At 55.8% G+C, this 15,724-nt stretch overlaps 1 protein-coding gene across 3 annotated transcripts; it reads right to left on the bottom strand.

The window, feature by feature from the left end:
- Window positions 1–5,692: 5,692 nt before the first annotated feature.
- Window positions 5,693–9,709, bottom strand: NPTX1 (neuronal pentraxin 1). Of its 3 annotated transcripts, none has more exons than XR_010988890.1 (6): window positions 9,201–9,709; window positions 8,862–9,069; window positions 8,190–8,434; window positions 7,910–8,089; window positions 6,923–7,799; window positions 5,693–6,537 (listed from the first exon to the last, which is right to left on the bottom strand). XR_010988890.1 is itself a non-coding variant. In XM_068151260.1 (6 exons), exons 1-5 carry the CDS (start codon window positions 9,663–9,665, stop codon window positions 7,578–7,580), a joined length of 1,320 nt encoding a protein of 439 aa, XP_068007361.1. In that variant the 5' UTR covers window positions 9,666–9,709; the 3' UTR covers window positions 5,693–6,537; window positions 7,544–7,577. The 3 variants fall into 3 exon arrangements, 2 of the variants coding, with proteins under 2 accessions (XP_068007361.1, XP_068007360.1); XM_068151260.1 differs by having other exon boundaries at window positions 7,544–7,799; XM_068151259.1 differs by having other exon boundaries at window positions 5,693–7,799.
- Between the last annotated feature and the right edge of the window lie 6,015 nt (window positions 9,710–15,724).

The raw sequence follows: 15,724 nt of genomic DNA, 5'->3' as shown, positions 1-15,724 counted from the left end.
CGTAGCTGCCTCCTCTCTGCTGCTCAAAACGATTTCCCTCTGGAGCTGCTCTGAGCGCTGCTGCTAACCCCTTACGGTAGGACAACAGCGCTGCCCTTTCCTGTATTTACCCACCAGCACCTCCCCCGCTCCATCAGCTGGGCTGTGGCACAGGGACAGCCTGATCCTGCTCCCAGCAGGCTCTGGGCCATGGCTGGTGTGGTCCCAGCTCTCTGCACATCCCAGCAGATGAGCCATGGTGATGCTTGTGCAGCAAAACCTCCTCACGCATCCTCCACCCTGCAGCCTTGCCCTGCCAGGGGCTGTGCTTGGCATCTCCTCATCCCTGCCTTGCAAAGATGGAAAGTGGCACCACTGGGGCTTCTTCTGACCAAGGGGGCTCTGGTTATTATGGGGTGCTGGTGCAGGGAGAACAAGTGAGATGCACAAGACTGTAGGGCTGGTGGGGCTTGCTGGAGGACCATGCTTTGGGGCCAGCCATTGCATCCTACAGAAATACTCTGGGCTGATGTGTCCAAAGCTGCTGTGGGGTCCAAGAGCTGCAGGGGTGCTGCAGGAGCTCTGTAGGGCTCCCTGCCCCTCACCATGGCTACTCAATACCTTGTGGGTTTGAATAATTCCTGCAGCCACCAAGAGCCTAATTAAACTGCAGAATCTGGGTTACCAAAGGGAGCCTTTTCCATTGCCTCACTGCTGCAAGCCCTGATGGATGGACCCCCGGGGCCTGGGGAGCAAAGTTTAGCTCCTGCTTCTCTTCTCCCTTCTCTCTACTGCCCCACTTTCTCTGCAAGGGGGCTGCAAAGGGGGCTGGTGCTCATCTGACCCCCCACTGCTGCAGGCTGCTACTGCTGCTCTGGATTGAAGCATGGCTGAGCAATGTGGAATGTCTTTGCTCTTTTGGTGCTGTTTGGGTGAAAGCAGCTTTGTAGTGGGAAAGGGATGTCTGTAGAGGCAGGCTGCTGTCCCACTGGGGTAGACATCAACCTAGTGTGAGATCCCCTTGCGGGTCTGACAGCACTGAGCTTGGCAGGAGCTCACATCCCAAGCACTTAGAGACCTCAGGAAGGTTTTGCAGCCCGGCTGAGGTCTGAGCTGCTGTGTTTGTGCTGGGAGCTGTGTCTGGCTCACTCAGGGATTGCAGAGCTGTTGTCTTTGGGGAGATTTTTCATGTTACAGATTCATTACTTCTGCTGTAGGAACAGTCTCTGCAAAGTCCTGCTAGAAGATAATGGCTGGCCAGAGGCTCTTCTCCCTGTGCTAAAAGAATTTTGTGTTCCTCTAGCCCTGTAGTGCAGGAAGGATGCTCTGGGGCTCTGTGCCTGTTGAGGGGCACCAGCCAGGGCATCTCTGGCGTCATCTCAGCAGGGCTCTGGCCAAGTCTGGTTGGGTTTCCTAGGGAGATAAGGGCTTGAAGAATCCCCTTCCTTGGCTGTGCCTGGAAAGGATGCCCAGGCAGTGCCGCTGCTGCGGTGTGGAGGTGTAGGGAGAGGGTGCTCTGCCAGGGAAAGCTCCTGAGCAGCGTTTGAGGGACACTGTCACAGCCGTGACTCATGCCTGTGACTGGAGCAGTCTGTCAGCCTTGACTTTGTGCCCGGGGTCACATCCAGCTGCCTGTGGTGACCCAGCTGGTCACTGTGCCCCTGCAGCAGCAGCAGGGCTCAGCCTTGACACCCGCAGCTCTGGGTGCCCTGTGGCTCCAGGACCTCGCTGCTCCTGCCCTGCAGGGCTGATCGATCTTTTCCCTTCCCAAGTCAGGAAACCCTCTCAGCCCTGCCTGGTGCCCTGGAGCAGAGTATTTGGCTGCTTGCCTCCCTGTACTTCACCTCAGCAAGCAGCCTGCAAGTTGCTTGCTTGGAACAGTGTCCCTGGGGTAACCTGGGCTGGCGTTTGGCAGCCCCCAGCTCAGCAGGAGCCTCTGTGAGCAGCTGCAGCGATGCTCAGTATCAGCTGATCTCCTCAGCCCCACACTTGCTACTCAGGCTGTTTACATGCAGGTTGGAACTGCTGCCTGAGCCTGCAGCACTACATGGCTCCCTGGCCTTGGGAGGGATGCTGCTGGTGCTCCAAACCCCATCTAGAAGCCTTGCTGGGGAGGGGGGAGGATGCTGCAGCCTGTACACCCCTCTTTACCCCCCCAGTAACCTCCGTTTCACATGAAATGAAGGCAAAGAGTTTCCTGCGGGCATGTGCCACCATTTCTGTTGTTTCCCTGACACGGCCCTGCCCAGGCTGGGAGCCGAGCTCCCCTCACTGCTCCTGGGGGGCTCTGCTGGTTGCCTGCTCCGTGTCTCATGCATATTTAATCCGGGTCTCATGGAGCCATGTGCTCCCGGCACGCCGGCACAGGCCAGGCATCCAGCATGACACACTCGCTGCTAATTAGTCTAACGGCATGTTATTAAGTGCCTTTGGCACTGCAGAGTGATGATGCTCTGGGATGTTTCTGGGCCCCAGTGCTGCAGGCAGTTTTGCTTGCAGGCAGGTCCTCCCGCGCAGAGCAGGGATGCAGGAGAGGCTACCTCGGGACGCTCCGTCTCTCTCCTTTTCGTGGGTGTTTGGCTCTAAAGTACAGCCCATTGATTTATTTTTGTGTGTGTAGCCCATCACCTCCTTTCACCTCTGGAAAGTTCTTGGTGGAGCTGACCTGTGCCTGAGAGGTGGGGAGAGGAGGACGGGCGATGGGGTGCGTGGTGCCTGTGCGCGAGAGTGGATTCTCTTCCGTGTGAGTGGCTGGCGAGGAGTCGGATCAGGGCTGCAAATCCCAGCTGCATCCTGCCCTTAAGAACTCTCCCTCGCCCCCGTCGATATTTCTGAGCTATCTCCCGAGTCGCAGGGCCTGTCCTCATGCAGCCCAAGATCTCCATCTGCTCCGCAGCTCTAAAAGCCTCCTGGATTTAGTGCACTGGGCGCTGGTGTGGTGTGCCTTATCCCTGTGCTTGCAGGGGATGCTGGGCTGGCTCTCACCAGCGTCACCGAGGCAGGGCTGGTGTCACCAAACAGCTTTCAGCCCAAAGCAGCAGTTTCTAGTTGCAGGGCAAGGTGTCAGGATTGGTGCCTCTTATTGATGGGTCTGTACTGCTCATCTCCTCTGGCAGGATCCTCCTTCTCTCCCTCCCTCCCTCCCTCCCTGCCTGCCTGCCGCGGGAGCTGGCATTGCTGCAGTGGCAGCAGTGTGGGGATGTGCAGGTTGCATGTCTGGAGATGCTGCTCTGTGCTGAGCTGGGACAGGCAGGGATGGTCCTGCAGTTGCTCTGCTCCTCTTCTTACTGCCTGGAATGGCTGCACGCAGGGGACAGGCATGGAGGGGCTCAATACCCACAGGTTTTTAGGGCCTGAGAGACAGATGAATGTTCCCTTCACAGCCTTGGGGAGCCTGGGGTGTGATGAGCTGGGACATTTCTTACCTCTCTCTTGATGCAGAAGCCTCTGCTCCTTCAGTTCCATCCCCCACATCCCACCTTGCTCTTGCCCACAGTCTCCCATGTGCTCTGGCCCCTCTGCTGCCGCCCACCTTGGGGGCCCTGCTTTAGTCTCAGCAATGTTTTCCAGCTACCAACAGGAAAAAAAAATGTGCCTTTAAGGGTAATTTTTAAATTGCAGTTTCAGTTGTAGTGGAGCACAAGCCTCCAGCTCCTTGTTTCCTCTCTCTTCAGCAGCTGGTGGGCAACGTAGCTTTATCTTGGCACCTGGGATGGATGAGTGTGTGGAGAAGATTTCATGGCATGGCTCTGCTTTGAGCTGGGGCAGGGCTGGGGTGGGCTGGTGGTGGCTGAGAACAATGCAGGAGCTGCCACCCGTTCCCTGGGTAAAAATAGCATTCCCTTTGCAAAGATGTAGGCTGTTCCCAGTGACACAAAACCAAACAGGCTGTCCTTGGAGCAGCTGCTTTTCAGGGCCAGGCGGGAAGGGGATGATGTCTGCATCACCAGGGACGGCTGAGCTCTGCTCTGGGGGCTGGGGAAGAGGGTGAGCTGCTGGAGGAAGGGGGTGTGCAGCCTTCTGGCTGGGGCTCTGCAGTATTGCTGCCTTTGTAAGGCTGTCAGGATGCTGATCAAAAATCACTTCTAAACCTCAGGGAGATCTGGGGAATCGGGGAGTTGGAAACTTTTAGTTGCACAGTTCTCTTCAACACCCATTTTGTGTCCTTTCATTCATGTGGTTCTCCCCATCCTACACACCTATGAGCTGTGGTGGAGGCTCCTTCAGCAGCCCATCTCTGCCTTCCTTAATCACCTGTGAGAGTGACTGATGAGTGGCATGTTACACTCAGCCTGTACCCTGTGGGGCTCAGTAAATTGCTCTAAAAGAGTTTTGATGTTTCATTCTTACCTCTTGCCCCCAGAGGACTCCTGATGCTGACTGTCCCCATCCTAGGCTACCCAGCACTTGTAATTCTGCTTTGTCTGTGGCTACAGCACAGACATCAGGTCCCCAGCCCTCAGACCTGCAGCTTGGCTTGAGGCATCCTCCCTCACTGCCTCACCCTGTTCTCTGTATTATGATAATTGTGACTTGAGACATCCCCCAAAAGACCCAGAGCCATCACAGGAGTAAACACTGCCAAGAGAAAAGGCTGCATTAGGGTGGCAGGCACCGGGTGATGGAGAAGGGCCTGGGGGTTGGCTGCTCTCTGGCAGCTGAAGATGCTGGAGATGGAGTGGTCAGGGATGCTGTTAGCAGAGGCTGCAGTTGGCTGTAGACATTGCTTGGGAAGATGCAGCACAAGTGGCCACGGGGCCCTCATCATCCCCATAAAGCTCAGACATGCTGGCCACAAGCATGGCACCAGTGAGGGCTCTGCTGAGTTGTGCCAGCTGCATCCCTCAGTGTTGTGTCACCGTGTCCTTGCTCTTACAGAGGAAGGAAGGGGAGTGCTGGTGGCACCAAGGGATGTGTGGTGCTCCCATTCCCAGCTCCCCTGGGATGGGGAGAGTTACAGGGGGGGGTGTGTGCACGGAATCGTTTGTGGCTGGTTGTGAGGAGTAAATAACACTTTTCCTACTTGTGTCTTTGATGTTAAAAGCAATTTATCTGGCAAGTCAGTTGGGGTAGATATGCAGCAAGTGGGAATTTGCAGCAGTTACTCAGGAACGGTATCAGGCACCCTGCGAGGTGCAGCCCTGCAGATGCCACTGCCAAACCCCCCAGCCTCTGGCACCTGTGTGGCCTTCAGCCTTGACACCTTCTGAGCCAAGCACCCCTGTGTGCCCCCTGTGCTGAGATTTGCCCTCTGGAGTGATGCCTTCCAGGAACAGCACTTGGAGCCCAGCCTGGCTCCCTGAAGGGCAAGCGAATGCCCCAAGTACAGCTCCTGCCTGTGCCAAGAAGGTTTGCTGCAGAGAGCTGAGGGGCATTGGGCACAAGGGGCTGCAGGCTCTCACTGTCCCCACCATCACCAGCTTGGCAGAGGCAGCCAGAGGCAGCGGAGCTTCCAAGCCTGCATCTTGGGGGAAAAAACAAAAATAAAATCAGTTTGTATGATGGTGTTACATAAACCAGGGAAAGAGGGGGTCTGTGCTCCAGGAGAAGGGGAACACATGGCAGGTACAGCCAGGGCTCAGGGAGTGCCGGGCAGAGGGGGTGGGGAGAGGGGCTCCAAGGGGAACGGGACAGAAATTCCTGTTTTATTGCAAGGCAAAACCTTCCTCGGTAAAGACAGCAGCTCCTGAGTGCTGGCTGCTCAGGGCACTGACACATCTCAGACAAGGTGGTGTCTTTCTTCACCTCTTTATTGTGTAAAAATAAAGTCAACAATTCATGTAATCCCAGCAATAAAATGGAAAAAGCATGAGAAGAATCAGTAGAAACAGTGCGCTGTCAGAGCTGCTGCTGCGGACTGGCTGCGGAGTCTATCATAACCCATTCAAAACCCGAAGGAGACAGAGAGCAGGGAACAGGAGAAATGTACAGCTTTGGTTAGCAAAAAGAATGACAAAATTAAGATACATTTATTCTCTCCCCTACTGTACACTATATACATTGAGTTGACATCACACCCTCTTATTTGTTCTGGGGGTTTTGGTTTGGTTTGTTGGGGGGGTTTGTTTTGGCAAATCTGACACACCTGGGACTGGAGGTTGGACCTTTCTGGTGGTCTCGTTCTTCTCAGCAGGTTGTGCTTCGTCGCTTTGCTGAACAGGTTCTTAAGGAGGAACTGAAAGGAACTCAGGATGTTGGTTGTTGGTTTTTAAAAAGAGCACAGCTTCAGAAGATGCTGCCCTGAGCCACAGTTGGTAGGAAGGTCTCTCGATCCAGAGGGGAGTGTAGGGTGTGTTCATGCCTGCGCTGCTCCTCGTCTGGGCTTTGGGTCCCTGTAGCAGCAGTGGCTGGGCCAGCTCTGTGCTCCCGGCCAGGAGTGGCCTTGGCCTTGCCCGGCTCCCTGCGGGCCCCTCCGCTCTGCGCATCTCTTTGCCATATCTCTGGAGTTGGTCGGGGGGAGGCTCTGGAGCCTTGTGTGCATTCTCTGCCTCATCCTCCACTGCCACCCAGGTCGGGGGGCGGGCTCAGTGGTGGGGGCTTGGGGGTGATTTCTGCAATCTGTAGTACAAACCAGGAGTTTAGAAAAGGAAACCATACAAAATGCATCTGTTATTTCAAAATATGCTTCTTTATCTCTTTTTTTTTTCCTGCAGAATGTCAAAGTATTTTTTTTTTTCCTCTGGGAGCACTGCTTAAATTCTATTATTTTTTTTTTTTAATCTTCATAAAAATACCCTTTTTTTATATATATTGGTAATAAACTTCCCTTTACAGTAAGAGAAACAGTGTATATTATCAAAAGCAGAAAGGCTTCAGACGTTTCAGGGGTAGCTAAACTTCCAGGGGACAGTAAAGGCTTTTTTGTTTCTTTCTTTCTTTCACCAGCTACGGCGCGTAGGAGGCCTTGGGGGGGCTGCGGGTGGCCGGGCCAGGAGGGACGTACCTGAGTGCGGCAGGTCAGGGAGCAGGACGGTCCTGCTCCGGGGGGTCCCGTCCCGGTGCCTGCCGCAGCCCGGGGCTATGGCTGTGGTGCTCGGGAGCAGCGCCGGCCAGGGAAGGGAGCAACAGGGGCTCTCCTGGGGATGGGGATGTGTGTGGTGCACCCCCAGTTCCTGGGAGGGAGCAAAACTGGAGGTGGGGGGGATGTTGCATCCCTACCCCAGCGGCTCTGGGGGCATCACCCTCCCCCGGGGGCTTCAGGCTGGAGGGAGAGGAACCCCCGGCGTGGGGAGCTCCTGTCCGGGTCCCGCAGCCGTTTAAGGCGCCGGTGCCCGGGGGAGTGGTGGGTGGAGGCAGCAAAGCAGGGGCCCCGGGGTAGGGGGCAGGCGGGGGAACGCAGCCGCGCCAGGCCAAGGCACGCAGGCATTGAAGGACGTTGGCAAGACAGAAACCGGAGGGTCATGGGGCTCCGGGGGTGGGCGGCCCCATTGCCAGGGCATCCCCACTCCTTGGGACAAGACAGGTGGCTTTGTTCTCAGTTGGTTTTGCAAAAAACAAAACAACAAAAAAAGAGGAAAAAAATAAAAAGGAAAAAAGGAGAAGGAAAAAAAAAAAGAAAAAGAACCGGATGAGGAGGTTTCTCTGGCTTGTCCATGGCTCTAGTTGAGCTGGCGACAGGCCTCAAAAGTCCATTTGGTGGCCCCGCCATAGATGTCGATGTTGGCCTCAGCCCATGCGATGACATTTCCCGAGAGTGCCTTGGAGCTGCAGGTGGCCAGGCTGTAGACCTCCCCGGGGCTCAGCTTCCTGTCCCACATGTTGAAGTGGGCCAGCTCCCCCACGAAGGCCTGCGTGGCATCGAACCCACCACCCAGCGTGTCCTGCGGAAGAGCCACCGTCACTGGGGGTGCACAGCTGGGCTGACCCTTCCCACCCTGGAAGCACTCAGCCAAGCAGGGACCCCTACACTTGCCCCCCCGCCAGCCCTTACCTGCTCCTGGCCCAGGACCAGGACCCCCTGGGGCTTGATGGGGTGGTAGGGTGCCAGGTTCTCGCCATTGCCAGTCTGCGTGCCATCCTGGTAGGCTTCCCACACGCCGTCCCGTGTGGTCCAGGTGACACAGATGTGGTGCCACTTGCCGTCGTTGATAACAAAGGGTAATTTGGCCACCTGCAGATGATGGGTCAGGGTGGTGGTCATAGGGGTCCCCCACACTGTCCCCCTAACCAGAACCACCTCCCCCTTCCCAGCACCCTCCCCAGGGCTGTACCTTGTCATTGATGAGGATCTCCATGGGGTTGTTGCCCCACTCAATGAGTACTAGCTCATTAGCCTGCCCAGGCACAGCATAGGAGAAGGGGGTGCCCATGCCAGGGGAGGCACTGGACTTGATCCACATGCAGACAGTGAAGGCATACATCTCAGGCAGGCTCTTCTTCACCTTGGCGTACATGTAGTTGGTGCGCAGTGGGAAGGTGAGCTGGAACCTGTCTGGGGGCCGGTTGTCCTTCTGGCCTGTGGGGACCAAGGCACGGTGGGCTCTGGCCCAGGACCCCTCTCTGCCCACTTTGGAGGGTTCTCCACCACCCACCACTCCCTCCCCACTCCATTATGTAACGGGCCTTGAGATGGCAGTGAGGAGCAAATCCCTCCAGCGCCGCTCGGCTGCCTAATCCCTGGCACGGGGCAGTGCCCGCAGCATCCCCGGCTCCTGCCACGGGGGCCCCTGGCAGCATCTGGCTGCAGCCGGGGGCAAGGGACGGCTCCAAGGGTGGGAAACGGGATGGACTCAGCGTCCCGCTCGGCAGCGCTCGGTCCCCGAAGGATGCGGGATGGAGGGGAGTGGGCACAGACAGCGGCGGAGCAGGGGGATGCTCCTGGACCCGCCGGGAGCCTGGTCCCGGTATCGCGCGGGCAGCGGGACAGGGGCAGCGCCCGGTACCTTTCTCCAGGTCGCTGATGCGCTGGTGCAGCGAGGTGAGGGTGCTCTCGATCTTGCCGCGCTCCTCAGACTCGTTCTTGGGGTTGAACTTGCCTTCCTCCAGGCTGTTCACCCGCGACAGCACCTGCCGCTCCAGATCGTCGATTTTATTCTGCAGGATGTCCTTCAGGTTGTTGGTCTGGCTGGAGGAGTTCATCCTACTGAACTGCTGCAAGGGGCGAGCACAGGAGTAGGGCTGTTATCGCCCGACCCGCCGTACCGTATCCCGCTCCGCTCCGGGAGGGGGTTCCGCAGCTCCCCGGTGTCGCTCTTCCCGGGGAGGCGGGACGGAGCGCGTACCTCGAGGTTCTCCAGCCTGGTCTTCAGGGACTGCAGCGTCTGTCCGAGCTGGCTGAGGGTCTCGGCAGCGGGTGACCGCGACAGGTCGCCCATGGTGTTCTTGGAGAAGCCACCCTTCCTGCCCGCTCCGCCGCCCTTCTCGGCGGGGCTCGTCTCCAGCACGCTCTGGCTCTCGCACCGGCCCAGCTTGGCTGTCAGCTCACGGATGGTGTCCTTCTGGTTCATGATGGTCTCTTTCTGCTGCAGCACCGTTTCCCGCAGCTGCAGCACCGTGCTTTTCAGCTCCTCGGCGGAGCCGGTGCCCGGCGCGGTGGCAGCGCACATGTCCCCGTCCAGCGGCACCGAGGTGCAGATGAAGCGCGTCTGCCCGAAGCCTTGCCCGCGGCCGCGCAGACCGAGCAGCGGCAGCAGCAGGAGGAGCAGGAGGAGGCGGTGGCTGCTGCTGCCGGAGGGCCCCACGGCCATGGCTGGAGCTGAAGCTGGTACCGGGGCCACTACCGGAGCCCCTCCGCCGCTCTCCGCCGGGCCCACTGCGGCACGCGGCGCCTCTTATAGCGACCGGGCGGGACCGCGCGCCGTGACGTCACGTGGCGCGTGGAATCCCGGCCGCGAGAGGCGGGGGTGGGGGGACCGTGAGTGAGTGTGAATGGGGCGGGGGGGGGAGTGGGGGGAGCGTTTGTGTTTATGGGGTGTCTGGGGATGTGAGGACGTGTTTGGGGAGAGAGGTGTCTGCGATGTGTGTATTTGGGGAGGGGGGGCGTCGGGGGCGTCTGGGTGCGCGTGTGTGCGTCTTTGGGGGGTGAGGGGGTGTTTGGGGACTGGGGTGTCTTGGCTGGGTGTTGGGGGTGTGTGTCTGGTGTATGTGTATTTGGGGGGGTGTCCGTGTGTGTGAGAGTGTGCATGCGTGTGTTTGGGGAGGGGGGGTGTTTGTGTTTGTCGGCGTTTGGGGGATGCCTATGTATTTGGGGGTCTTTGAAGGGGTGTCTCTGTGCGTGTATTTGGGGGCTGGGGATGGGAGTAAAATGGCTGTGCGTAGAGGAGGTCGAGCTGCGAGGGGAGGGGGCGTGAGTGTGTGTTTAGGGAGTGGGGGGGAGTGCGGGGGCGTGGGAGTGGGTGGGCGTGTGTAGAGGAAGTCGTGCAGAGAGGAAAGGGCGGGGGAGTGGGGGACGTGGAGGGTGATACAGAGGTGTCCCAGTGACACGACGAGAGGTAATGGACACAAACTGGAGCACAGGAGGTTCCACATAAACATAAGGAAAAAAATTCTTCACTCTTGAGGGTAGCAGAACCCTGGAGCAGGCTGCCCAGAGAGGTTGTGGGAGGGGTCTCCATCTCTGAAGGCATTTAAAACCCACCTGGACATTGCGATCCTGTGGGATTTACTTTGGGTGATCCTGCTCCAGCAAGGGGGTTGGAGAGATGATCTCCAGAGGTGCCTTCCATCCCCAGCGTGCTGGGACTCTGTGATACAGTGGGTGTGAGTGCGGGGATGTGTGTGTGCATGCGGGGGGCTGTGTGTGCGTGTCCCAGGTGCGCGTGTGCATGCGGGATGTGTGTGCGTGCGGGGGTGTGCGGGTGCACGCGTGGGTGCATGCGGGTACGTGTGCGGAGCGTGCATGCGGGTGCATGTGGCGGCTGTGCGTGTGCATGCGGGGGTGTGCGCGGTGCCGCCGGGGGGTGCGATGCCCATGTGTGTGCATGGAAGGCACCGCCTCCCGCTCGACGTTGGTCTGTGTCCGTGGGGGCCCGTGTGCGGTATGCCCCAACCCCTCGCCGCCCCCGCCTCGGCTCCCCAGCAGCGCCGGTGGCTGCCGGTAGCCACCGGAGGAGGTGCTCCGGGGGCGGGCTCCGTGCCGGCGTGGGAAGCGGAGCCGTTTCCTCGCACCGCCCAGGGCTGTTCCCGGCAGCTCAGGGAAGCGTCTCCTCACCACACACTTGGGTATCCCCGGTCCAGCTCCCCCCAGCTCCGGCCCCCAGCTCCCCGAGCAGGGCAGCCCCACGGCAGGGGAGCGGGCAGCCCCCCCCGGGCTATGATTTTAGAGGTGTTTTCCAACAACAAAAATTTCTATGATTGTGTGATTCCATTATTTCGTGATTCTATGATTTTAAGACATGGGGAGGCTGTGGGGCAGGGGCTTTGCCCCCAGCCTAAGCAGCTCGACAGCAGGGGCTGGCAGTCGGGAGGGCAGCTGCGGCCCCGGGTGGGTGCTGCTGGAGCATGGATGGACCCAGTGATCGCTGAGTGTCCTCAGGAGTGAGGTGCAGAAGGTGGTGGTGGTGCACAGCTCCGCTGTGGGCGTAGGAGAGCGATTGCTGCTTCTCTTCTTTCTTTTTAATCGGGGGAAAAAATCCTCAGATACTACTTGCATCTGTCCTTGGTAGAGAGTTCAGAATTGCTGCTTTTCTCATCTTCAGCACTTCAGCCCAGGCCAGCTCCTCTTCAGTCTCAGAGAAGCGAGCGTGCAGCTTCTCCCTGCACTTGTTCCTCTCAGCCTTCCTTTGGCTGAGACACCTGAGCACAAGCAGGACCATCCTGGCCACCGCAGCCCCAGCTTCTTGGGGCTGTCCTACCTGTTGGTTTCACCCTTCTCTCTGTGGTATTGTGTCGTGAGAGGTTTAGCTAACAGAATGCCCGAGTAACTCGGTAAATTTGGTTCTCCCAGTTCAGTTCACTGCCTGCTCTACCCAACCTGCAGTGCAGCTGCCCATTTGGCTGGAGTATTTACATAATGCCAAGTTATCCTGTGAAACACAAAGCAATTAATTTTGATTAGTGAAGTGGGTCAGTAAAATACAAAGGCTTTCAGTCCTTGAATCCTCAAAACACAAAGTACCACCACTCCGTGGTCCTTTCCCCTTTTACCCCCCTCTGATGTGGGCTTGATGAGCCCTTGCTGGGAGCTGGAGAACATGGAGCTGCTCACAGCAAGACCTGTGACACTGTGACTCAGTCTGATGCCTTTTCTGTTGCACGTGTTTACCTAGCCCCAAGAGGTTTTGTGACACACTACCTTGGCATCGAGCGTTTCCTTCTCAAAGGCATCTCAGCTGCCCTGTCCTCATCCAGCAGTGCTCTGCAGGTTGCAGTTAAAAGAATATTTTGTGGTCAAACCCAGAGGCTTGAGGTTGTCATCAGGCACAGCAGGAAGAGGATGGCAGTGTCGGCAAACACCCTCCCGCTACATCCCCCCCCCCCCCCCCCCCCCCCCCCCCCCCCCCCCCCAGTTCTTTGCCATGGCTGGGGATGGCTGTTCATGTCCAGACCAGGGAAGTCAGGGGCAGCACTGGGACAAAAGTGGACAAGATGTGCCAGGTGTGCCAGAGTGCTCGGCAGCTCTGTGGCACCTTCACCGGGATACTGTAGTGCTTTCGTTGCTGTCTTCCATCAAACTGTCCTAGTGCTCACAGGCACTGCAGAGACTTCTTATTTGGAGCTTTCCTAAGGCTTCTGATTCTCACCAGTGATCCTGTCCCTGCACAGCAGCTCAGAGAGCCCCCAAACCCATGAGGAGCTCACCTCTGCTGCTGTGTGCTTAGCTTCAGGAAATTCTGGCGGAAAAAAACCCTGCATTTCCACTGGGTTCTTCACTTCTGGCTTTATTGCCCTGGTTACTTTTCTTCTTTTTTGCTCTCTGTGCTGTGCAGCATTTCAGTGCAATGGGAATGGAGCATAGAGGAGTTAAGGAGGAGAACAGGCAGGATGTGTTTTGCTGAGCAGACCAGCCCCCCTTTGGTGCTGGTTTGGGGGTTGGCTTTGTTTTCCTTTTGGGTTGGGTTTTCTCTTTTAGAAAAGGAATGCTATGGAAAGGCTGCAAAGACTGCAGGTCTAATTCTTCTGCCACAGGCAGGAACACAAACCAAAAATAATGTTACTGCAGGCAATACAATTACACCAGTGCAGAACTGGTCTGAGAGGCAGCTGAATTGGTGCCCACTTCTGTTAACATCTGCATGGTATTGACAAAGCCGTTCATGTCAGTGAACCTGTTTAACTAGGAATCTTTTGTCATCCACAGTACATTATGTTGAGATGAGACCAAGGTGACAGGTGCAATAAAAGAAACACGCCGATACTATGGTGATGGAGACGGAGCCTGTACCTGGATAGGAAGAGACAACAAAGCTGCACTACAACAGACAAGCAAAATAACCCCCGTGCCTCCTAATGCAAAGAAAGGACTGGAAAATTTGATCAAGATTTCAGGTTTCCCAGAATCACTGAATCATGCAGTAGGATCTGTTATTGCTTTTGTAGATTTAGGAGCTGGATGGGGATAATGGAATAATGGAGCCCCTATTATTTTTAACTCTTCTCTTGCCTCTTCCAAAGCGCTCTCTCTAGCCAGCTGATTTATCGCTTTTGTAGCCAAAAAGAGCTGAGCACAGCTATCAAGGACCCTTGGAGATGATTTAGTTCTGAACAGGAGCCAGCAGGCACATTTGTATTTGTGATGGATGAGTATCATTTTGGACAGCCCAGGGTGCTCCCTCCAGGGACCCAGAAGCCCTGACTCCCAGTGCCCTCTGCCACAGCCAGTTCTCCAGTGCAGAGGTGAGGATCATAAATATTCGCTCTGTTCAACACTAACCTTTGTGTGAGAACAGCAGAGTTACAAATGCATCAAGGACATTTTTTTTTTTAAAGTGGACAAATCTCTTTAATCCCAGGAGCTGGAGCCCTAGGGAGCAGGCAGTGGAAGCTTTCTCTCCCGTTTGTGCAGCCTGCCTCACATAAAACATCTCCTGTGGGGTAATGCTGATTCCGCATTTAAGTCTATTCTGTGGAGTGGGAACAATATGATCCATTATGGGATGGAGACAGCTTTGTGATTGGGAAATAGTAATGGGTAGACTTCACTGAGTGAGAAACCCAGCTCCATTTGTTTGTGCATCTAGCTGGTACGCAGCTGAGCTGCTGGTTGTGCCTGCGCTGTCTCTGAGGTTTCCTGGGAAATTGTCCACTCCAGCCCCTACCTGCACACCCCTAGCCCCAACATGCTTAGAGCAGGATGTGGCACTGGCTAAGGGGTTGTTTTTAACATAAAGGCTTGTTCTCAGGGACAGGCTCTTTGGCACACTCCCACCCTGCTCTCCCTATGGAGCCCACGTGTAGAGGGAGCAGAAGCCTCTCCACAGCCCTTTGCCGAGTGCTGCTAGACAAGGTGCACAGAAGCAGCACAGACCTCTGAGCTGCTCCATAGTCAAGTTTGCAGAATAATGTGCAGGCAAAGTCGTTTTTTTTAATGCCTTCTAAAATCTACAGCTGTCATTAGAACAGCTTGAGCATGGTGTGTCTCTAGTACAAATACTGTGTGTGGAGTATTCCCTTCTGTAAGAGACAAACACTTTGGACCGGAGTTTGGAAATTTGCTGCATTTTGCTGCAGTCTTTCTTTGCAGATCTCTCCCTCTCTCTCTCACACACATTCACACTCTCCTTTTTTCCTTCCCTTCCTTTCATTGTTCCCATCTCAAAAGTCGGTTTTGTTCTATATTGCCTGACATTTACATCCAGTAAGAGGGAGGAGCCTGTTCTTTGTACTAGTAGGTCTTAGTGATGCTGTAGGGACACAGATTCTTTCATTACAAATAATTAATTTAGCTATATATTGCATAACATCCTGAAAAGCTTTCTAGGGCAATCTCATGCTAGCTGGATGCACAGTTCCTATCAATATTATATTACATTTGGGTACAACAGTTATGAAGTTTCATTAAAAATTTAATTTGTGGTTTAAAACTGCAGTGTTCCCTTAAAAGTGTAGCAGAGAAACCATTTTGGCTGCCTGTGGACTGATCTTGCATTAGCCAAAATTGCAGGGAGAGATGCAGAAGGGGCTGGGTACCGTGGTGATATTCCCTGCCCAGGAGTCCAGCAGGCTGGACCAAAGGAAAGAAGGAGCTTGGGCTCAGCACCTGGCTTGTAGCATGTTCTGTTGGGCTCCTGCCAGCTGTGAGATGCTTTGTTTGAGTATGAAATGAAGCATTAAGTAGTGTCTGTGGTTAGCAGCCACACATGAGCACACAAAAAAGGCTTTACCCCATTCCCACCACACGCCATTCCAGCCACGTGCGCCCATCTGGGGTTAGATTACGTGGAAGAAGATGGTAATTTCTGGGAATGCAGAACAAGAGAGATGCTGTGCCCAGGGCTGTGGGACAGGAGCTGGTCTGCAGCTAGTTCAGGCTCCTGGGGAACTGATGGGAGCCCAGGAATCCCAGAGGAGGCAATGCTAATGGCTTTGTGGAGATCACAGACATCCTTCTGCACTGTCTAACGCTGGTGTGAATTAAAAATCTGCTTCCCGTCAGTGAAATTGTCCTCCAGCAGGAACTGGGAGACAGGAGGAGGAATAGGGCCCAGGATCATATTTTGTTAATGAGGTTTTGTTGTGACGCTTCAGCAGCAGATTTGAATGGAGGAAGGTTTCAGACATCCCACATCCGCTTCTTGGGCTCAGGATTGATCAGTACGGTAATTTCCACCCCTGTGTGCACACACACATCAGAAGAACCAACAGCTTT

Source organism: Melanerpes formicivorus, unplaced genomic scaffold, assembly GCF_026170545.1.
Source record: "Melanerpes formicivorus ecotype bairdi unplaced genomic scaffold, bMelFor1.0.p_v2 SCAF_21, whole genome shotgun sequence".
Classification (NCBI taxonomy): domain Eukaryota; kingdom Metazoa; phylum Chordata; class Aves; order Piciformes; family Picidae; genus Melanerpes; species Melanerpes formicivorus.
This window is presented reverse-complemented; position numbering and strand designations above follow the sequence as displayed.